This window comes from Parus major, chromosome 11 (genome assembly GCF_001522545.3).
Source record: "Parus major isolate Abel chromosome 11, Parus_major1.1, whole genome shotgun sequence".
Taxonomy (NCBI): domain Eukaryota; kingdom Metazoa; phylum Chordata; class Aves; order Passeriformes; family Paridae; genus Parus; species Parus major.
The window spans coordinates 18,901,217-18,925,319 of NC_031780.1; the positions used below are offsets into that span (position 1 = coordinate 18,901,217).

The 24,103-nt window shown below is 41.0% G+C and overlaps 1 protein-coding gene across 1 annotated transcript in view; it reads left to right on the forward strand.

Moving 5' to 3' along the window:
* The window catches only part of CMTM4 (CKLF like MARVEL transmembrane domain containing 4), a 28,975-nt gene extending 8,798 nt beyond the window's left edge, over positions 1–20,177 (forward strand). The window contains exons 2-5 of the mRNA XM_033517165.1: positions 9,292–9,468; positions 18,735–18,833; positions 19,730–19,899; positions 19,982–20,177. Of these exons, the coding sequence (XP_033373056.1) occupies positions 9,292–9,468; positions 18,735–18,833; positions 19,730–19,899; positions 19,982–20,141 (606 nt within the window). The 3' untranslated portion in view covers positions 20,142–20,177. The remainder of the gene's footprint in view (positions 1–9,291; positions 9,469–18,734; positions 18,834–19,729; positions 19,900–19,981) is intronic.
* The last annotated feature ends 3,926 nt before the right edge of the window (positions 20,178–24,103 follow it).

The window sequence follows — 24,103 nt, forward strand, 5'->3', positions numbered from 1 at the left end:
GCTGTGCAGTCCCTGCTGTGCAGGCTGGTGCTGGGGATGAAGGCAGCACTGCAGACTCTCTGTGCTGCTCAGTGTTTCCAGGCTGAGGCTGCTCTCCAGTTCAGATCTCCCAGGATCTGCAGTTCCACGATGGCATCTGGGGCTCTGTGCTGTTTGTGGAGCTCCTCCTGCATCCTCGGTGTCAGCCTGAGCAGCACGGCAGCCCCAGGCGTTCCCCAGCACAGCAGCCACAGCTCTGCATGTCCCAGCCACATCTCTTGTTTTAATGTTCTCTTTCACAAGGATGCCTGCACTCTTTTTGCCTTTTAAGGGATGGCATCTAAGGGGGCCTTCGGGTTACAGTCTTGGGAACTTGGGATTGCAAGGACATTTTGCACCATTTCCTTTAAACAAAAATAAACCCAAAAAATTTCAGTGGATTCCGTAGAACTACTTTATGTTCTTGGCTGCTTTTTCACTAAAATTCTTTTCTTGCTTTAGTATTAGTGGGGTGTTTGATGTTTACTCATAATTGGGATTAAATGGGGTTTTAAAGGATACAGACTGATTCTGATAGTGATAAAATAGAAATTTCACTTTTTAAAATGACCAGGCTAATTAAACTAGAGGCGTGCAGACCAAATACTTGACAATTATTATGATTATACCTTTACTTCTTAAAGCTAATAAATTACTTAATTTATCTGTTTGCTACCAGATTTACAGTACTGTATTTTAATATTGTTTTGACTAGCCAGATTTCCAGCACAGGCTGGCATGTGAACGTGGGTGGGAACATCAGAAGTTCAGAAGTGTTGATTTTTCTCTTTTTTAAAGCTGATTAGAGAATTCTCAAAGTGAAGCAATAGGGGTTTTTTGTACTTTAAATAAAGATCATGCACATATGATCTCAGAAATGTGCTGTATTCCAGCAGAGTTTGTGTGTGTACAGCTCCAAGACAAGAACAGAGCAGTTATATCTGCCCATTTTGTTTAAATAGCAAAGATATTATAAACTCTGTGTTCTTACAGCTTGACTTAATGCCAGGAAAATGCCAGGGAGTGGAGTGGAGAGGATGCTTCACCCTTGCTGGGAGGTTGGGGAGGGAAAGGTGCTGGGAAGTACCTCCTGAGCATCCTGCACAGGTATTGCTAACAGCTCATAAATGCTGATACCAAACTGGTGACTCTGCTGATTTCAGTGACACTGACTATTGAATTAGTCTGTAAGGCTGGGAGGATTTAGCAGTGATTTTTTAAGGACAGTTTTATTTCCCTGCTTTGGTGCCTGGAAGTGAGGCTTGCTAACATTCAGGTTACTGCATGAGGCTTACTAAGGGAGCACTTAAGCTGGATTTTCTCTCCATTTTGTTATCTGTAGCCAGTTTTTACTCTGTTACTATTGTGGTAAAACCTGTGTGAGTAGGACTATGGCAGCAAATGGGACTAATGGGAAAATATTTTATTCTCCCTTCTGCCCCTACCACTTGCTGCTGGAAGTAGCTGAGGAAGATGCAGATGACTCAATGCATACAAAATTACATTCAGTGTGGCACCAAAGAAATGCATGATGGTTTCTTTGACCTATTTTTGCCTGTCTTGTTGAAGAACATGATATGCAAATGCTAGTCAGATTGAGATAAAATTGGACTTGAAGACACTGATCTGTGTAGTCCTGCTGTTTAAGAATTTCCACTCAGTGTTGTGTGAGTGCTTTAATTATGGTTTTTATCAGTGCCCTGTTCTGAGGTCTGGCTGCACTGCAGTGGTTTGTGTGCAGAGTTCCCTGGGCTGGTGACTTGTCCCTCTCTGCTCCCCTGGGGCAGGCAGGGGAACACTGAGGCTTCTTGAGAGAATTTTCTGCCTGAGCTTGGTGAGCTGCAGCTGCCTGTGAGGAACCTGCCCTGTCTGGCACCACAGACCACTGTGGTGCTTGGGAATTAGAGATTGCTGTAAAAACTCTACTTGTAGACACTGCCAAAATGAGCATGAGACAATGAATGGGAAAATTAAGCCTCAAGTATCAGGATATGGTGAAAAAGGGCTGAAGAGCCATCTACTTCCCTTAGTTTTTCTGTTTGATGATGCTCACTGTAGCCATTGGCACAATTCATGTACTGTAGATAAGAAATAAACCTTTCCATTTATGAGTTGTTCACTTCACTGGGTTGTTCAGAAATGAAGTGACTAATGGAGAACATTAATGGGAAAGTTAGAAATGTGAGACTGTGTTAGGATTTTGTTCATTATTGTCTTGAAAGACCTGTTGCTTATGGAAATATTTTGATTTGTGCTACACAAGAATTACAGTTTCTGGGGACTGGAGACACAGGTTCCTGTGGAGAGGAATTGGTGGGAGAAACCAGTTATGTTTTGCATGTTTTGTTTGCCTTTGTTTAAAGCATGGCTCTCTGTATGGTCTTCAAATGAACCTTCCTGTAGGGTGGGGTTGCTAAAAAGCAGTCGATGGGCTTTTGTTTGTGGGATAGGTGGCAAACTACATTCATTTTTGTCTAGTCTGGAAGTTTTGTTTGAATCTCATTCAGATTTCAGTGGGGAAATATCATGTGCTGAAAACAAAAACCTCCTTGCAATGTGCCTTGGCTTCAGATGCTGTTCAGTGGTTCTTTTGGTCATCTGCTTGTTGGATAAAACCTAAAATACATCTAAATCAGACTTTTTTTAGGGCAGGGGGTTTCATTGTTTTTGTTTTCTTAGGAAAAATTATGTTTGTTTTATCTGTCAAAACCTACTTTGTGTTTAATGGTGCTTGAACTGGAATTGGTTTTGCATTTATCTAGCAGATAAGAATGTTTGTTGTACAAGTGTGTCCAAGCAATAACAAAACTCTACTAATGCAGTTAGCAGGAAATAAGTCACCACATCATGTCTGTAGTTTGTTTTTTTTTGTTCTAGATTCTAATATTAAGTTCACTTTAAAAATTGATGCATTTCTGGTTTAGCCAGTTGAAAATTTCTTCTGTTCACTGTAGTTCAGTCCATTTTTTTGTAGAATAAGCATCAGTTTTGAGGTCATAAATGTTTCAAAACAAATATCATTCTGTTGTTGATTTTGAGTGTTGATTAGCCTCACTCTTAAATATGACCCTTTCTCCTAATACACCATCAAAATGTGTTTCAGGCCTCAGCAATATGTTCTGTATTTAAAATTGGTCTTTTGCCTAAATTGAGAAGGCAAGTCAGCAGTAGCTGAATCTTAGGGTTATAGAAAACTGCTGGAGGTGGCAAAAGATCAGCTGATTTAGTGAAGATTCCACAGTGTTTAATGCACTGAAGTTTTGCCACATTGCAGACAAAAGTGAACTGAGAAATAATGAAAACTTTTCAGCTCCATGTAAAACACTAGAGGTGCAATGATGATCTAAAACTCTCATTTTTTGCTTTTATTTCTACTGTCACCATCAAAACCGGATCAGAGGTGAATTGGGAGGCCTGGTTGAATTTTTCTGGGTTTGTTTGATTCTATTGGTGCCATTAGAACACAATTTAGTTTATCCAGGTTGCTGAATCACTGGTGGTGCTTAAGCTTCCCTCTCTGGTAAGTGTTGTTTTCCTAAACTTTCTATCTTGCAGGGAAATTTTAATGCTCCTTTGTGATTTGAGGCCCCTTGCAGCCTCTTACCAGAGTTAATAACTCTTTTCATGGAGTCTTGAGGATGCAGACCAGGAGCAGGAGGGAAATCAGTCATTTTTTTGCTTAGGGTAAAAGATGTTTTCCTGCTGAAGGAGCAGGACTGTGTTTGAGCCATATGAACCCAAATATTCATATCTGTGCCAGCTGTTTCAGATGTGGGAAATGCTTGTGATTTGCAAGGAATGAGACCCACTTTGTTTCATGCATAAAGTTGGGACTGCTGGGCCAAGTAAATGAGAACAATAAATCTAGATTTTAATTCAAGAAAGTTCAATGTCTTCTGATACTTTAAGTGTTGTAAAAGCAATATATTCTTCCCTATTTTGTGCATGTGTATTCTGCTGTACCATTAATTTAAACAGTCTGAATGTAAAAATGTCTTGCTAGTGTGACATTCTTACTAAAATGCTGTGGGTATTTTTCAGGCAGAAAAAATGCTGACCATTTTGTGGTTTTTTGGAAATCATGCATAATTATGTCATTTAACCACACAATAAGGCTTTCTGTGGTAATGTTTTAGATAAACAGGAAAACTCATTTTTTACTTTGTTTTCATTGCAGAACTGTCTTTTTTTTTATTTTTAGTGCAAAGTTCTTAGATTATTTTCCTCAAAAATACAACACAGCATATTCTGACAGGAAAAATATACCATTAGCCACCTCCTAAAAATTCTTTTGCAACATTGGTACCTGTCACAGCACATTTTCTCCATTTTGGGGAAATACAGTGTTTTATGTCTGATGTGCCTGTGTTGCCAAGAAAGTGATGTAAATATGAGCCATTTACATAGCCCCGAGGCAGATGATTTCTTCATTAAGGGCCCTTCTCCAAGGGAATTTGTAGGAAAGTTGAGATGAATGCAGTAATGGTAGGAGGCTGATGTGGCTGGCTCCGAGGACATTGGATCCTGGAGCAGAGGCTCTCTCTCAGGAATTCCCAGGCTCTCATTTGTGGTGGCTCCATGGAGCTGCTCCGGGGGCTCAGTGCTGTTTGGGGCAGGAATTACCTCAGCAGTGCTGCACACCCTGGGCAGTAACCCTTCCCACTTTATTCAGGGTTAAAAGCACAGAATGGCATCAGTGGGATGCACATCTCATATTTCATCCTCTGCTTGGGGCTTTTTCCTCCTGCCCGTGAGATGTGGTGGTGGGAGATGGGGGATGAAGGGCAGGGGATGCTCTGTCACTGCACTGGAGCTGCACTGCACACGCTGGCAGAGCCAGACCTTTCCTCAGCTTACCCTGAGCATGCCTTCTTCCTTCTGAGCCTGCTTTCTTCACCATATTCTTACAAGAGAAAGGCCTGGGGTACTTCTGTATGGACCTGAGCATCCAGAATTAACAAATGTTTCCATCATGACAAAGTTGCATTTTAATGCAATATTCACTGTACCTACTTTAAGAAGAGAAAGTGGAAGAGAAACCAAAAGCAACTGCTAAAAACCAGAAAGATTAATAGTAAACAAGGGCTGTACAAACTTTTGGGTGTTGGAAGAATTAGAGTGGAATAGAAAACTCTCCAAAGTACTCAGTGCAGAGAAAAACAGATGAAAAGGTTTATTTTGTCCGTCAGGGAAATGTTTCTATCTTGCCTCAGCCTGAGAAAGCTGTAGCTGTGTTATTTGTGGGACAGAGCAGTAATTGATGTAAGAGGAGATTTCCACCACATTCAACTTTTCGTTTTTCTTTGGTAAACCAGCCTTGAAACTTCTGCTTGTGGAAAAACTTGTCAAATCTCATCATCTAAAGTATGAAATTACGTGTGATTTAAAAGTGGGGGTTGCCTCCTGTGTTGGACAAATGTCATGGTGTATTTTGTTGGCCAAGACTTGTGCTCTGACACGATGCTGTTCCTCTGGTGGGTTTTTTTAGCTAGCCTTGGAAGTGCAGTTGAGGGAGGCAGAAGCAGGATCCTGGTTTTTGAGTGCTACAAAGCAAGACCTGAACTCTAGGAGCTGGGGAGTTGGGTTTTTTCTCTGTAGCTTTGTCTCAGTCATCTGGAGCAGTGCAGGTCTGGATGGAGCATGGAGGCTTCCCAGGAGCGGTGGAGGGTGTTGGTCCCTGCTCCCTCTTCCCAGGAGAGTGTGTGTAGTCATGGGAAGGCAAGGCACCAGTTTTGCCTGGATGTGAGCTGTGCTGGGGGAAGAGCCAAGGAAGCTCTGCACAAGGACACTCTCTGCTTCACGGCCGTGCCAGCCAAAGGGTGCTCTGTGTTAATTCACTGCCACATTTATGTACACTGTCTCATGCCCTACTGATTTCATACATTAAAAACCACAAAGATAATGAATGTTAACACATGGTTAGGGTTTTTTAATGAACCCTATCACTGGTTGAGCCGTGGCCTTTGAGAAGCAGCTTTGGTTTATGTGGCAGCATTCACACAACACTTTTAAGCTCCCTGAGTAAGTCATGGGGCTGTGGAAGCAACCCTGAGTATTTCATTTTCATTTCATGTGTTCTGAGTAGTTTGCTTTTTTATCGAAAACAAAGTTAGATTCCTCTCTGAGTGAATGGCCAGTGAAAGTGATAGTAAGTATGTTTTATAGAAGTTTCATATAACTTGTAACTACAAGTTGGAAGGATGCTTCTGACAAGTTTATAAATGTGTAGTAGGACAAAATTATCTTGGTGTTTTAAAGAGAATATATTTTGTAACATTTTGTATTGAGGACTGAGATTTCTTTTAGGAAATTAGGTTAGGAAAAGGGAAGTTTCTATAGGAGGACAGTTATTTTCTGATGTAGTGATTAATGTGGATTTAATCTTTTGTCATGGCTTTGCTGTGAGACAGGAGTGGCAGATAGCAGGAGGGTATTATTTGTACCATGGCCAATCTTTGAGAAAGGGGACATACATTTTTATTGCAAGAAAAATAGTAACAGATTTAGCTGTAATCTTGTTTGAAATACCAAAGTGTTAGAATTAAGTTGTGTGTATGGGAATATTGTCCTTTTCCTGTCGCCCTCCATCAGACAGGGAAGCAACTGAGGTTTTCTCCCAGCCTCTCTGATGAATTTATGTGCCCTGCACTGCTGCTGCTGCACATCCTGAACTGATGGCACATCTTCACTTGCATTTGAAATGCTTTGGGTTAAGTGAGGCCTAAGTGTACACAGCTAATGCTTTTTGCTTATAAGAGTGTGTCACAGGTAAATGAATTTCATAGTTCCTTAAGGGATAAAATTAAATCTAAATGTGGAGTTGCTCTGGAGTTTATTAATTCTGGGCTTGGGAATATGTAATAACACAGGATTATTAGAGTTCACTGGTCCAAGTGCCTCTTCAGTACATAATTAATTTCTAATGCTGTTTGCAGGAAACTCTTTGGTCTCTTTTGAGCTTTGCCAGCCAAGATGGGTGTGTTGGCTTTGAAGAAGCAATGCTGCCTGGTGTGGAGAAGAGTCAGTGCAAAAGTTTACCAGCAAAACACCAGAGTTTTTGCCCATCACAGCAACTGATGTGCCAGAGATTTTGGCTCCTTCAGCCTAATGTTGGTGGCACAATTCAGAGTTGTTCATGTTCTGAGAAAATGAATCTAATATCTGGGGCTTGTACTATAGTATTTCTAGAGAATATTGCAGAAACATATCTTTTAAAAGAAAAAAAAAAATGACGAGTGTCATAATATATTAAAATAGTGGCACGAAAAATAGAAACTTTATTACATTTGAAAATCCAGAAGTAGAAATTTTGCTGGTTAACATTTATCATTAATATGTAATATTAATCCTTCTTGAAAGAGCGAAGATTGGTTTTAGAAGCTTTTTTTCTTTTAAAATTGCATTCAGTGTTATCTTTGAGGCTTGTGTTTACAGAGAAGATGAATTTCATTACATGCTAATACTTTAAAATGAGGCTGTGTCTGGACAGTAATTTTTTTTCTTGGTATGTGTGTCATTGCTGAAATCAGTTTGATTCTGCTTTGATTCTGAATATTCCATTTCACGCATGATCTTTCTTCCTGAAGCTGTTGAATGTCAAAGATAAAATCTGAAGTGTTTAATCATTGGGTATCCATTGAGAGTTTGTTTGATGTGAATTGGCCTGCTCTGTTAGCTGACAAAAATTAGTGTGGCATCTGCTGTCTTTAATGAACATGTGCTAAGTGAACTGTGAGAGGCTTTCCAACCAAGTGTGAGGTTTTTTTATTAACATAGTTTTGCTGAGTTTTAATTTGGTTTTAAATTTACATTTTCTGCTGTATTCCGAAGTATGTGGCAAGCAAACATGAGGGGTATTGTCATTTCTTAGAATTATTGCTCATGTTAGTGGCAAAAATTCTTTCTTGGTGACTTCTTCCAAAATCCTTTTTCTTCATTTCACAAATTCTTTTGTGGGAGGCAAAGACAAACCAATGGATGAAGCATAAAAAGTGCTCGAAGGAAGTGTATCTGCAAAACATTGAAATTGGCAAAGGATTTAGCAGAAATTGGTTTTTATTTGGCTTCTAAATCTAATCTTCTAAACTTACATTTGTGCAAAACATTCATTGTTGAATATTTGGCTCTGAGGAAATTATCTTCCTTAGTTCCTCATCCTGACATTGAAGTGCTTGCTGCAGCCTTGATAGAATTTTGTGGTACAGCAAGAAGAGAATTCCTTCTAAAAAATGTCAGTGGGTGGATGGGGGTGCTTTTCCTGAAAACCCAAGCAAAACACTCTTAAGGCCTTGCTTGCTTGTCCTGGAAAATGCAAAAAACCCAACAAAACAACAAAAAAGCCCCAAACCATCCAAGCAGCCTCTTCTCTTGTGTCTGCACACAGGGTGAGAGTGGTGGGAGCTGGGTGCCCGTGGTGTGTCAGAGGTGTCCCATGGTACCCATGTGGTGCTGGCTGACCCTGAGCTCTGCAGGGATGCATTTGAGTTTTGTCCACTGGGCAGACTTTATTTTCCAGTATGGGTGTGTCAGGGTTTTATCCTAAAAGGTGAATTCAACTCTTGTTGCATTCAGAGTGCACACTTGTTAACTCTTCCAATACATCCTCTCAATTTAGTGTGACCTATCATTATCCCAGTTCCATGTTTGTGCTTGCAGCACCAGGGGATTTTCCTTCATGTCTCAATTTTATTGTAATATAAGGAATGATAAAATATGTTTCTATATAAAATATAGTGTACTGATGATGATAAATGTGAAAAAAGCAGGCATTTTTGGAGATTGGTAGAAATCCCGAATCTGTTCTAATATTGGATTGATTTAGATCTCAACAGGTAACAAATTTAAGTAATAGTCTATATTGAAATGTCTTTCACAATCACACAACATTAATACTCTGTAATTGTGCTTGAGGTTAACAAATGAATTCCATCTTCTAGTTTTGGAATAGCGTATCATGAGTGAAAAATGAAATAAAATGTTTGAGCCAGTGGCCTTGCAGGGGTTTCATGCTTTTTGGGGTGTCTTGGTCATTTTGATGTAAGAGTCCTTGTAATTTTTCTCAAGTGTTCTTTGTTGAACGGGACAAATCCAGAAAATCTTACATTACTTTGCTTTTGTTTTTGCTCCCTAGACAGTGCCCTGTTGTAAACTAAAATCACACATTCCTGAGTGTAAGCCGATCATGTTCCCAATGGAAATTTCAGGAATACTTGTGGCTACTTTCAAAATGTGGAAATCTATTTATTTTCTTTTTCCACTTGTTTTTCTTCCCAGCTTTTGGCACTGACCGCGTTCATCTGCATAGAGACCATCATGGAATGCTCCCCTTGCGAGGGCCTTTATTTCTTTGAGTTTGTGAGCTGCAGTGCACTGGTGGTTACTGGAGCTCTCCTGCTTTTGTTCAGTCTGAACCTTCACACAAGAATACCCCAGATCAACTGGAATCTTACTGTAAGTTCATTCGAATTCTCACTCTGTTAAAAATAGCTGCAAATCTGGTTTAAGTTTGGGCTTTGGGCTTTGCTTTCTCCTGTTGTTTAATATCATCTATGAATGTTCTTTATGCTGAGTAAATATACACTTATTTACGTTAATTATGAATGCTAACAGCAGAATGAGCTGTGAAATGTAGCAAGATTAAACTACACTAAATAGAACTAAAATTGTGTTCTCCTAGATTATCTCTGGGAGGACAAACTTCCTGCTAATGGCAGCAATTATGCTTTGTGGATGAAGTGGATAAAAATGCAGCCCATGGTTATTTAACTTTGACAGATGCTATATTTACAGCAGCCCATTGTTCTCTCTTAATCTGTTTCTTTTTATATTAGGACAAATTTGCTACATTTATTTTCTTACATTGGGCAGTAGTGTAGAAAATTAGGTGCTTTCTGTGAAAATTTGGTGTTTTGTATTGCCTACACACCTAACTATTAAACACTGACTGGCAGTGTTTAATGTGTTCTCAGATACAAGGAGTTTTAGGAAGAGAACTGCTGGCAGTGCACATTCTTTTTGTACAAGTCTCTATTTTCATGCTGTATTCTGAGTTAAACTTTCAGACTGGGTTGCATAAACACAGGTCACAAAATCAACATGTTAAGTCACTCCAGCAAAAGATCTGTCAGCTTCAAGGACAATATTTACACCAACTTCTTTGGACAGTACAGATACTATTGTGCTAGTGTTCTGTTTTATGTTATAACAGTAATTTTGCAAGTACTGTTGGAGTCCCAGAGGTTTTTAGGCTTCTTAGTGTGATTTTTAAAAAAAAAAAATAATTTAAAGCATAATTTATTAATGTTGCAGTTTGCTTAGCTTCTCAGCCTAAATTACTTGTTTAAATTGAGACTGGTACGTGGAATTAGATGATCCTTTCTACCCTGCATAATTAATTGATGAACTCCTTCTAGGAGTACTTGGCAGATAGATTTGGTGTTCTGTGAGCTGTGGCTGAATTGTCCAGAAATGATCCCTTTGTGGTGGCACCAATTGTGTCTGCAATAGGACCTGTTAGGAGATATTTTGGGGAAGGGGGGTTAAAAATCCAATCAGTTGTGTTTTGGGTTTTTTTTTGTTTTGTTTTGTTTTATTATAAAGATATTTCAGATTTTGAGCAATGGTCATGTTCTTCACCCACTGCCTAAAGAGCATTTGAGCAGCTTGAGCAGGTTGGAGATCAAACCAAGTGGCACATGGAATACACTGCAATGTTTATTTGCTCCAGTTCAGCTTGCCAGCTCCAGAGGCAGGAGGAATTTGCCATGATCTCCCAAGTCTCATTCTGTTAGTTGTGTACTGAAGATGAAATGCTTCTCCCATCCTTAAACCAGAGTTCTCCAGAAGTGAGAAGGGAACTGGCAGCTTGTGTCTTCCATGAACTGATGAGACCATCCTTCCTGGTGTTTCTTACAGATTTCAGCAGTCTGATTATATTTAGTTTTTATTTCTGATTATTTGATTTCAACAAACAGTTGGGACTGTTCCTCCAACAGGAGTGAGGGAGTACCTTCCTTATTCAGTGCTTGGGACCATTCTGTGATTCTCCAGCTGCTTCTCCTTCTGCATGTGCAGAGTGTGAGATCAAAGGCTGCTAATAAAACACTTGTGGGATATTACTTGGGCCAAGTTAGTAGGAAATCTAAGAATGTAGGGTTCTGGATGATTTTTTTTTCTTTTGCTTATTTTGGCATTTTTATTCTTTACAATTTAAATGTATGTTCATACATTATTTTCCTCTTTCAATATTTATTACTTCCCTGTGTTTTGATGGTTATTTTTATACTTTTTCAGTCTCTGTATATGACACAGTTACTACAGGAGTTACTTTCTGAGCAACAATCTTTCACATCCCTGAGTGCTTTACACTCCTGTGTATGCATAAATTCATCAAGATACATGCTTTTAAAAACATATATAACTTTATAATGCATATTTCCTGTATGGGAAGTCTCAAGCATTGCTTTCAGAAGCTGTGTGAGAAGAGGCTGTTGCAGTGCTTGAAGGAATTTAATCAACTTAAAATTAGGAAGAAACCTTTCTTGAAAAATAGTACTTCTTCCTAGGAACCATTGAAAACATTTGGTTTCAAATGATCCAGTGTATTAGAAAGTACCTGGCCATCAACTGCTATTGTCCAACACAGGATTGTTTCCTTTAAAAGTTTATTAAAATAAGAATTATGTCCAATGTGTTGTGGATATTGGCAGATGTCCCCTGTCCCTGACTGGAATGAAAATGTGGGTCAGTATAGACTGGGATCTAACAGATATGCAAAGTTGCTCAATTTTTTAAATATATATATATATATATTTATCCATTTGGGGAAAAGAGATTTGTTTTGATCCTAATTAGAGGATGGGTTGCCAATCATTTTCATATTTGCCTGAGGTAAACATGCAAGAAACATGGGACTGGAGAGGGCAGAATAGAGCCTTGTCTGGATGTGTTGGAGAGAGGCTGGTTTGTTCCAGCAAGATGAAAGAACAGTCCCTTGTCTGTTGTGCAGCACTATCAATATTATGCAAAAATGCAAAAGCTGGGGAACCTGTCAGTGGAAATTTCCATTTCCTTTAGGAGCCTCACAGCTCAAAGGGAGACAGGAGTGGCCCAGGGGAATGGGGAGCACAGCAGCTCCTGCTCCACCTTGAGCTCAGGCACATTTGCTTTCAGATAGAGCCAATGAATTTTGCTATAATTTTGTCTTTGCCTAAATCATGATTTGCATTCTCATGTGATGTGCAGGGAGAGCTGAAGGTCTGCTATCCAAGGGTGAGCACGAGCTGGCCCTGCAGGAGCAGGGCTGGGCAGGAAAGGTGCTGGAGTCCTGGGGGTGAGCTGTGACTGGGACCCTGCACTGGGATCTCTCCTGCTCAGGGAGACACCTCACTGCTGCCAAGGAGCTGGGAACACTGGAATTTGGCAGTGTCCCTTGGATGGGAGTTTGTGTGATGATCTGAGTATCAAAGTAAATCAGTGCTTGATCACCAGTAGAATGAGCTGTTTATCTCTGTGTAGGGAAAAAAAAAATCTTCCAAGACATTTTGACCATTGATTTTTTTTTTCAATTATTTTCTTGAAGCACTCACTGGAGTTACAGTAGGTTATTTTTTGGAGTCCAGTTCTGACTGCAGTTTCTCAGCTTAGGGCAGCTCAGAAGTGAGGCACAGAAGTGAGCACAGCACAAAATCAGAGTTCCACCAGGCTGGACTCAGTCCCAGGGAAGCACCAGGCAGCAAACAGAGACTCAGGTGTGTGTTAGAGCACACAGACCAGCTGGGGAGTTCTGTGCTGCCTGAACATTGATTTCATCATCTCTGCAGGGTTGGGTTGTTTTCATTGTTGCAGCAGTGAAAATTCGTGTGCAAAGCCACTGACACTGGAAGGAGCTGGCAGAAAATTTCATGTGATGCCCAAATGACAAACTGTCCTGTGCCAGCCTTGCCTCTGCAGAGTGTAATTACAAAGCTGTAATTCTGAGGCCTTCACAGGGCAATCTTGATTTTTATTTCTATTTTTAATTTATTTTTTCCCCCTTCTGTTTTGAACAAACAGCATGCTTTGCTTAGCTATTGAATGAAAAATTTATTCAGTTATCCTTGACTTTTATGTTTACTGCTCTCAAAATAGCAGTACCTATTAAGGATAAAAATGAACATTTTATAAGTTTAAGAACAGTTATTAGAATTAATTTCCTCTGGGCTCTTCATGGACTGTTCTCATTTGGTGCATGGTATAGATGTTACTCTGTAGTGAATGCAGTCTCTAGTTTTAAATACAAGAAACATCATGTATTTTGGTGGTTATTGAAGGTGTGGTCTATTGCTTTGTGACAGTAACTTTCTGAATTTTTTGTTCATGGACTCTTTTATTGGGGAAGCAGTGCTTATGTCTATCTTGTGTTTACCTAGGTAACTAAATATATGAGGGGAAAAAAGAGATGGCAGTTAATGCTCATATGGTTTATTTGGTTCTTTCTACCTAGCCCTTATTTTTGCTTGATGAACTGTGTTTTCATTTTTAATTGTAGTGCAAAATACTCAAACAGTGTTTAATAACAGAACAAAATTCTGGGAGTTTGACCAGAGGTGCTTGGTTTAGAGGATTGACTGGTATGTTTGTAACCTTCAACTTGATAGCTTCATATAGAAGAAAGGGAAGATGTTCCCCAACCTTGTAAATGGAGGGAAAATTACGGTCATTGTACAAAAAAAATTAAAATAATAATTAAAAAAATACTAATAACCACACTCTTCTTCCTTTCCCCTGGAAAAAAAACAAAACAGCAAACCCAAACAAAACTAAAAGAAAATGTTGCTTTGAGCTGTCTTCTGTGGAAGTTAAATCAGGCACCAGCAGGCCACTGACTTCTTTCAGCTTTTGTGGCAAAGTCAGGCTGTTGAAATGTGCAGGCTTCTCTCCTGAGAACATTAGTTTAGCCACTTTAATCTCCATCTGGATGTAAAGTTTTGGATTTCAGAAAGCAAATGACAAGAGAAACCACCACTTTAAATGTCATCTCTCTGTTTACATGAGTTTCAGCTGCAGTATGGCACTGTCTGGCTTTTAAAGAGTACCTGGTCACTTGTGCAGGATCACATACAGGATAAAAAGGCTGGGCAGAAATTTTGATTGAATGATTCTTAAAAGCTTGTGTGAAGTTGTGGGGAGCTGTGGATCCAGACATGTGGATGTTACTGAAGCCTCTGGGTGTCTGAGGCAGCTCCTGGTGATGTCCCAGGCTGAAAAGGTGAGCAGGGGTGTGGAAGATTTCAGGAGTGACTTGGTGGCAGCTGCCAGGTCTGTTACCAGAGCTCTCACTTGTAGCTCCAGTTCTGCCTTTCCATCCTCATTAATCCAGGAGCTATACCTGCCTGGACCTTTAAAAACCAGAGTGTGGGATGTCACAAAGTCATGGAATGGGGCTTCCCACCTTCACAGCTGAACCAGCAGAGCAAAATCCTTGCCCTCTTCTAGCATAAAAATATTTATCTTGGCATAAGCCCATCTTCCATGGCTTACAACATCTCCTCTGCCTTGTCCTTCTCCTGAGTGGGACAGAGAGCAGATTTATATCCTTGGATGCTCTTTGTTGGACTGACAGGACCACTGGGGACCGAGCAGAAAGACTTGCAAATAAACCAGCAAGTGACCAGAAGTCATTTGTTCATTTGAAATCATTTTGGAAAGGAAAAAGGGAGCAGCAGCAGCAGCCTGGAGTGGGTTTGATTCAGCTCAAAGATTTGATTCTGTTATGGATGGCAGCTCTGTACAGTATTTTATGGCACAGCATACTGTCTCATGAGGTTGCTGTAATTTCAGCAGAAATTCTTCTACCTCTGTGATGTGGTTTTACTTTGTCTATAAATATAATAGCAAGAACTTCAGCTCCATCATGGCCAGATTTGAAGCAGCTCATCTTTTTTCAATTAGTTTATTCTTCTTATTGTCACGATTATTCATTTTCTCTTACGTGGAAAAAACTTGCAGTATTTTAGGGTGTGTCCTCTGCTTCTTGCTGTAGTTTCTTTTATTTATCCTCTTACTTCACCCAAAACTATTGGATTTTTTTGCTTTTATTATCTTTCTGCTCCAAGCAGTAGCTCCCACATTTTGGATTAACAACCTACACTGCTGTTTGTGATGTTACCATTACATGTGTGTAAGGAGCTGTCATTGCTCCTTAAGCTCCAGTCTGCTCTGAGGGTATAGAATAATTTTTATTTTAGCTTTTTCAAAAACCAGCCTTATCATATGAATGTTGTTAATATCAATAATATCAATAATAACTGTTGAATCAGTTGTTAATTGCATTAGAAAGTTTTGACCTAAATGGGGAAAATGGAGTTGTAGAGATGAATAAATTGAAGCCTCAAGATAGAATCACTTCTTTAGATTTAAATTGTTGAATTTAAAAATGTAATTTGATATTCTTTGTAAAAAGTGAACTAGAATAACTAGTAAACCAGAATAAAATGTCAGTGATGATGACAAGTTCCTGATGTACTTATCTCAAAGTACATTAGAAAAGACTGGCAGTTTAATTTCGGCAGGATTTTATATTCTGCAGCTTGAATGAAACCTTCAGGTCCACTTGTAGCACGGAGCTGGATGATAAATGTGTCATGTTGTGGGCAGGCCTGACCCTCTTGCTTACACTGTGCTCCTGTGGTGTCCCAAGCTGACAGGTTCTAAATGTCAGCAGGATTAATTAATGAGCACATCTGACCCCATAAATCACAGACCATCATGTGCCATCCATGTGGACTCTTAAGAATGGCACCAAGGAAGTACAGAGTGTGTGTGTGTTTGTGTGTCTGAAAAAGCATAACCTGGATTACAAGAAGTGAAATGGTAGAATATTAAATACATCTTTGGCTGCTTGTTCTGATGGTTAGGTCCCCTACATTAAAATTAGCTTCATTTTGAATATGACTTCTGTCTTAACTGGAACTTAACATCAGAAGCTGTTGATTTTGTTTTGCCAATTTTGTTGGCAAAATTAAGCTTTTAAAACAACCAATGTTTTTCATTGTTTGAACACTGGAGTCTTCATGTACCCAGCTCAATCTTATAAATATTCAAAGCAGTTTAGGTTCTTTTGATTCATACTGTGAGAAATTTTCTCCTCCTTTCAAACTTCTGTGGCTCTTCTCTGTACCCTGTCCAATTTTTCAGCATTCTTTTAAAAATGTAGATACTGGAACAGGACACAGCATTGCAGTGTCCCTTTCAAAGGTAAGATTACCACCTGTCCATATGTCCAAAGGAGTACAAAAGTGATTTTTCTCCCTTTTTTTGGTCATGGCAGCACCTCTTGAGATGCTTGCCTACTATTAAGCTCTTCTGAATTATTCCTTCTAGGATTTTATCTCTGTTCTGCAGGTTCTTCCTGTGGGTGCCAGATGTATTCTGGTAGTAAAATACACAACTTGACCTTGAGTTGAATTAATTTACATTTTTTTAATTATCCAAGGGCTGTCCCCTCCTTGATATTGTTTCTCCTTTCTTGGTGACACACATATATTTACACAGAGACTCAGTGGAAGTGTTGAAGCTGGATAAATTGCAGATATAGTGAGACTTCCCCTCTAGTGGGGAAAAGGTTTGTGCAGATGAGAACCACAGCTCGTGTTGGCAGCTGCAGGAGCACAGTTAGAGCTGTAAACTCAGAGCTGCACAGGGGCACACTTGGAGAAACTGTGTAATGCCATTTATTTTCTAATACCACTATTTATTTAAAGTTTAAATTTTATCTCTGCAAAAGAAAAGTTATATAATTAGAACTGCAATAGCTAGTTAATAGAATTTGGATTTGTTTGATGTCCTAAGTGCCAGGTAGCATCTCAGTGAGCTTGAGCAGGGATTAAAAAAAATATCTCTGTATGCAGGCAGGTGAAAAATTGGTAGGAGTTTGTGAGACACACGATTTGCATTTGTTTCTTTATTATTTGATGAGAGTTTGGGCTGATTGGGCTCATGACATCTGGACATGAGAGTGGAAGTGGCCATGAGCCATGGGAGCCTCTGCATTTCCTTGGGAAAGTCCCTGCTGGAGATGAGGATGAGCCTCATGCAGTCTGGACTCTCAGTTTTGATAACCAGCTGCTGCTGAGTCAGTAGCCTCAAAATAGATTGTTTTCTGTGAATAACACAGTGCCAGACCTTCCACTTCTGCAGTTACTCTCTGCAGAATTCTGTAATCATGAGATGTTTTGGGGCTGGCTGGATGGCATTGTCACTTCAAAGTCCTTGTGCTGTGTAATTGGAACATAGCTGTGGGATTCATAGCCACATTGTGAGATTCATACCCAGCAGAATAAGTTTAGAGTTAAGTCTTCTAAGCCTGACTTCTCATTGCACTTCACAAGATGCTCTTTGAGGAAAAAATAAAATAATTATTTAAAAAATGGAAAAAATGAAGGAGCTGTAACAGGAAGTGACTCTGCCTTGCATGTGGGAGAAGAGAGTCAAGTAGAACAAATTGTCCTTGAATTCCAATTATTGTGATTATTTTTGTATGATGAGAGTTGCCATGTTCACTGTGGTTTTGTTCTGTGTGGGCTTTTTGGGTTTGTTTCTTTACCTCAAACCTGTAAGTTGCACAGCAATCTTGAATGCAGGTTTTCTTTCCATCCCTTCTGTCTATGGTAGTATTCACTTCTCACTGCTTTGATGTTTGTGCTGAATTGTCCTTTCTTGATCCCTCCACCCTGACCTCACTTGTTCATTCATGGTGGTTGTGTGGTTTGGGAATAGTGTTCCCTGTTTCAGTGGGAGCATGCAGACAGTGCAGTGTCCACACAGCTCAGATGTGAAAGGTGTCCTGATAACACACTGAACACCTTGTCCTGAATGAATCTAGACTTTGTTTCTACTAATATTTGCACCCTTGAATATTTTCCCCTCAAGTCTGATCAGTTAAGTCTTGTACTGCTGTAGTCATTTTTGTGCAATTACCTGTCATTCAGAATTTTTCCTTTGGTTCCAATGACATGTTAATGACCCTGTTTGAGGTGAGGCATGGCAGCATCACCATCTGAACACCAGTGACATGTGCAGCACACGTGACAGGAATTGTCAAGTTGTTTTTCTTGGAGCAAAGCAGTTTTCCCTGAGCATGTTGCTGTGTGCATGTTCTAAAATGTCTGTTTGAAACATCAGTTTCATGCAATAAATAGGTAGAAATCTCTGTTCTTACACTGCTGGCAGCTGTTACTCACAGAAATGGCACAGAACATGCAGCTTTGTTCAATGCACACCTCAAGGAAGGGGTGGGAGAGCTCCTGGCTGGTGTGGGCAGGGCAGGGGCTGTGCTGGGATGTGAGGAGCAGGGGCTGTGCAGTTCAGCCTGCCAGGCTGCTTCAGCACCAGCTGGGATGGAGCAGGATGGAGCCCATCCATCCCTGTGCTGGCAGCTCTGCCAGAGCCAGCCCCAGCTGAGGTGATGCTGCAGGGCTGCAGGGTGCTCTGGGTGCTGCTGCAGGGTGCTCTGGGTGCTGCTGCAGGGTGCTCTGGGTGCTGCTGCAGGGTGCTCTGGGTGCTGCAGGATTGCAGCTCCTGCTGCTCCTGGGGGACAGCCTCTGCCTTCTGGGGACACCTGGGCTACTGCAGAGGAGCTGGCAAGGGGTTGCTGCACTTGTTCCAATCTTCTTGTCATCACTTCTGATAAAGCAAACAAGCATCATTTAGTAATGCTACTGAATTTATTTTTTTAGGATCTGGTCAACACTGGAGTCAGCACTTTCTTCTTTTTCATTGCCTCTGTAGTACTGGCTGCTTTAAACCATAAAACTGGAGCAGAAATTGCTGCTGTGGTAAGAATTTAAACTTGTTTATATCTGACTTTTGTATTAAAATTAACTTTTACTCATTGATCAAATACACCTGTTGCCTTTGCCATCACAATTTACTTTAACAATTTACTATGGGACAGTTCAAGAGTTTTAACATCCTTGGAGCTTTGTCTGAAGGCTTGAGGCAAGAACAGCAGAGAAATGACTTGTGGAGAACACTTTACAACTGAATTCTTCGGTGCCTTACATGGTCCTGCTCTATGTTGCAAGCCTATGGAAAAGATAGAGCTAAAAAGTCAGAAGAAATTGAAGCTGTTTACACATAATTTGCTGAGTTCTTGCTCAGTACAGGTGTTTTTTTTTGTTCTGTGGAGTGTAGTAGCACTTCAGGGTTTTAAATCTATGACAGTTCAAACAAATTAATTTTGTGTGTGAACTGGTAACCTCTTATTATTTTTCATTTTCTTTTTTATTTTCTTTTTAACCTGCCTTTTAAAATCATGAGTTCTGCAGAAGCATAGAGGAGAAACTGCAAAGCATCTGCTTCTCCAGGCTGCTGCTCTGGAGGAGCATGGTGATGAGTTACCTCTGATGATTGGACTTGTCAGTTTTTGTGTGCACCCTGAGGAGTGAATGAACTTTTGGATGAAAGCTGGTTTCTTTACAGAAGGGTTTCTTTACACTGGGCTGCACTGCAGGATTTAATTGTCGTGTTGGTAGTCAGAGAACTCTGTTTTCTGGGATCATTGATCTTAGCCACTTCTGCAGATTCTCAAGTTCACTGAGAAGAAAAACATAATTTCCCCAGCCATGATGATTTGTCAGTGCAAATAATGCAGGAAACTGAACTTCTGAGGACTTTGCTGTGAAACTGCTTTTCAAAACTTGTCTGTGACAGCTCTTTCTGCTCCCTGTAGGTGTTTGGTTTCCTGGCAATGGCAGTGTATGCTGTGAACACGTTTTTAGCAGTTAAAAAGTGGCGGGTGAGCAGCAGGCAGCAGAGCAGCCGGCAGAGCAGCGACTACATCCGCGCTCGGACAGAGTCCAGGGAGGTGGTGCATCGGCCCGAGATCCTGCGCCTGGACGCGTGAGAGCCACCCTCAGATGGGACTGAAAGGGAAAAAAGCACTCAGCTCCCTCATGGAATAAGGGTTTTTGCTTTATTTAAGGAGGAAAAGGTGGATGGAGGGTGGCGGAGGATGCCCAGCCCTGCACGTGCACAGAGATGCTTTGAGCCAGAAGCTGCTGTCGTGGAGGCAGAAAATGTGGGTTGTTCAAAAGGAAGATCCCCTCAAGACCTCCAGATATACACATGCATATATTATATAGCTCACAGAATATATAATATATGTCTGTTCTGAAGTATGCCATTGTTCTGGATTAACTGCACAGCAGTTTTCCTTCCCCCTCTGAAGATGCACTGTTCTTCACCTGCCCCAGAGACAGAGCAGCCCTGCCCTGGCTGAGCGAGGAGGGACATCCACGGGAGCAGCTGAACAGCCACCACGCATGCCAAGGAGCCAGGGGCACTCAGCAATAACTCAGCCCCGTGCCAGCCAGCCAGAGGGGTCTGTCCATCCCAAACTGGGTCTGTGTGTCCTGCTCCCCCTGCCCTGAGGCTGCTGGAGACCGTTCCACACCTTCCCACGGCTGGGAAAGGGCAGCTGGCCACGCTGGGCTGGGCTGGGCTGGGCTAGGCTGGGCTAGGCTAGGCTAGGCTGGGCTGGGCTGGGCTGGGCTGGGCTGGGCTGGGCTGGGCTGGGCTGGGCTGGGCTGAGCTGCTGGCCACGGGGATGCACTGAGTGTGAGTAGGTGCTTGTCTGCTCCTGTTGGGAAACATTCCAGTTCTCATTCCAAAGTGGGAAAATAAATATGTTTAGGAGACAGGGTGGAGAAAAGGGGCTTGAGGGATGCAGTAGAGAATGAAGGGGTTGTCATTCTATAGACTTACATTCCTGCCATAGCTTTATTTTTCTTTCTCTTTTTATTTTTTCTTTATTTTTTGTTTTAAGGTTCAACATTTCTAGAAGTTTTTGCTAGAACTTGCTTTCCCTGTAAGACCAGGGTAAGCAAGAACTGGCAAAAATTGATGTGCTTTTAAAGTGTTCCTAAGGTTGCAATGTTGTGGTTCATGAGGGTAAATATTTCTTTTTGGAAAAATGGTTGTTCTAAAATAAAACCTAAATTGGTAGTAGATAAACCTGATTTTTTATTTTAACTGGGTGTTTCTTCAGATTTATTCCCCTTATGTTTCTTTGGAAAATGAATTTAGTTAATTGGAAAATAATATGATTTTATTGATTTGTTTAGAAATAGTTTTACTTAGCTGAAGTTTTTTTTTATTATTATTTTCCTTGTACTTCCAGTGAATTAATTATGTTTTTTCTACTCAGAAATCAAATTCAGCAGTAATTGGCTAGACAATGTCACAATATTATTAGGAAGATGTCTCTTGATTTTTTTTTATTTCTTTGGTGTCTTTATCTCTATAGTGCATTATTTGGCATTTGTGTGCCTGTGTGAAGACAGTGTGTGGGAGGAGATCTCTGGAGCTGAACTCCTTTGTGGTGTGAGGAAAATGGAAATGTGTGCAATTAGTGGAACTGTTTGCCTGAGTTTGTGTGTCCTGCTGGAGCTGCACTGCTCAGGGTGAGTGCAGCACCTGGAGCCTTAAGAACAACAGGCTTAATTGTGGATAAGTTGTTTAACCATGAAAACCAAGTTACACCAAACAGGAGATCAGGAGAAGTGCCTGGGCTTTTATAATGCTGGAGGGAGCTGGGATAGCGAAAGTGTGAACCTAATGCTGCAATATTCAAATTGAGCATCAGAGAATTATTTCAATGAGTGAAAAAAAAGTGACAAAAGTGATGCCTTTTCATTTTCCATGTATTGACATCTACAGTGCATTTCACCTTAGTGGCTAAGATGGAGATTAAAATTCAGAGTTACTGATGAGGTTAAGGAAAATTTGCATTTTTTTAGTGATTGATGGTTTACCACTTCCTACAGTAATATTATATTGTGCTTTATTGGATGTAATGCCAAAGGGAACAGCAGTTTAAAAGGAGATTGAACCAACTCTTGGAGTTGGATTAGAACAGAGACATTGCAGAGAGGGTTGTCACACCTGGGTGCATTCCCTGAGCAGCACATGGCAATTCCATGGCCTTTGTGGTCAGGAGTAACAATTTGTTATTGCCAGAAGTGCTGTGACAGCCCTGCTGTTTGCCAGCACTGCCCAGGACTGGCAGAGTTTGCAATGTCAATTATTAAAAGACTTTTTAAAAGTAGCACAAGCATACCCAGTCTGGAATTGTAAACTGCCATCAAAGCAGTTTGTGTAAAGATTGTGGAAAACCCCAAGCAAACCAAAACCAAACAAACCCTAAACATCCCACACCAAAATGAAGCCAAACCCACCTACAGAAAAATGAAATAGAGTTCTCCAGAGGATCCATGCTTTTAGAGTGGAGCTGCTGTCTGCAGTCAGGGAGCAGGATGGTGTTGCACAGGGATTTTGTGTTACACAGGGATTTTGTCAGGAATGTGTCCTGTCACTGGCCAGGGCTGAAGGAGCATTCCCAGATCCTCTCCTGTGCTCCCAGGCTCAGTGTGGTTGGGGCAGAGCTCTGGGAGCTCTCGTGCCTCTCTAGGTTTATGAATTTGGTACCTTTCAAACCCCTACACCTTTCCTGGCCTGGCAGAAAGGGTAACTCAGGGGTTTTCTGTGGTGGGAGGTCCCAGCCCCTGTTGAGCTGCAGTGACAGGAGCAGAGTGGGGCAGTCACACCTCAGGGGCATCCTTGGGCAGTGGGGCTGGAATGGCTGCTGCAGGAGGGGTGAGTTTCCCTCAGCTGGAAATGCCAGTATTTATAACTCACATCATGCCCTGAGCCTAGCACTGCTCTCAGGGTGGAATCCAAAAGAGAACAGTGATTTTAAAAATACTGTCTGATTCACTTCGTGAAGCAAAAGCAAATGTAAATGTGTAATTTCCTTATTTTTTGGGACCAAAGATGATTTTAGTATTGTACAGTGTATACTTTCTAAAAAATCTTAAGCACTTACTGCTCTGCAGAGACATTATATACTATGTGGATTATATAGAAGGGAAATAAAGTGAGAAACAACTACATTTGAAATATTAAGATAATTTGATGTATACATGGTTCATTCCCCTGGAGTTAATTTTACACAGTGTATTGGAGAGGTACTTTTTAAAGTGTTATCTAAACTGCAGTCACACAAAAAAACCCTTAAGGGAGAAAAGAGGGTAGAAAGTTTAAACTTTTTTTAAACTTGCTTAGAAAAGTGACATTAAGTTGCTTCTCTCAGCCAGTTAGTCTTGCTTGTAATTGCTAGCACATAGTGATAATTTCTTTCAGTCCTTGGGGGTGCTATTTAGCTCCATAAAAGAGACTCAAATCCAACTGTAAACAGAACTAAATTAAAGCAAACAGTTAACAGGATGCTTAAACAGTAATGGTTTGGATGAGTCCCCTTTGGTCAAAGAGAGCCCTTAGACCTGGAATCTTTGTGTATTTCTGGGTGTAGAATTGAGTAAATTCTGCAGCCTGTGCACAGACAGGGTGATCAGGAAGCTCTGGCTGCAGCAGCAGGGTGGGAGCTGTCGCTGGGTGCTGCCAGAGTCTGTTGGCCTCTCCCTGCTCAGCTGAGGTTTGTGCAAACAGCCCCAGCAGGAGCTCCTAAACCCACACAGGAACTCACTTATGTGTCTGAGTGAAGCCAATTCCTTCTTTCTCTCCTGCTTTTCCTTTCATTTGGAATATTTGTGCCTCGTGGATCAAATGCTTTAATGTTTAATTCTTGCTCAGCCTTGTTTGCTGCTCTGTGTAGTGTCTGCTGCAGTGCCAGGAAGATCAGAATGTGTCCAACATCCCTTTCTTTCAGATGTGGTGCTCTTCCCTTTCCTGATGGCTTCAGAGGCTGGGCTGGGTGTTCTTTCCCGTGGGAAGCTGGTGCTGGTGTGAGATTCCTGGTAGGAGCCACGTGCTTGGAGCTTGGGAGGGGTAGAGAGTGATCTCCCTGTGCCTTCTGAGAGACAGGCACTGGCTCCAGGGAGCTGACATTTCTGTGCTGCTCTCTGGATTCAGGAGCTCAGCATCAGCAAATATCTGTGCCTTGGCAGCAGCTCCTCACCTTGCACTTATAAGGTGTCTTCTACATGGGATTTCAATAAAGGATCAGTGTGTGTTGCTCTTTCATTGGCTTTGTCACGTGTTGTGACCAGCACTTTGTGTTTGTTCATCACTCTGTGTCTCACTGCAC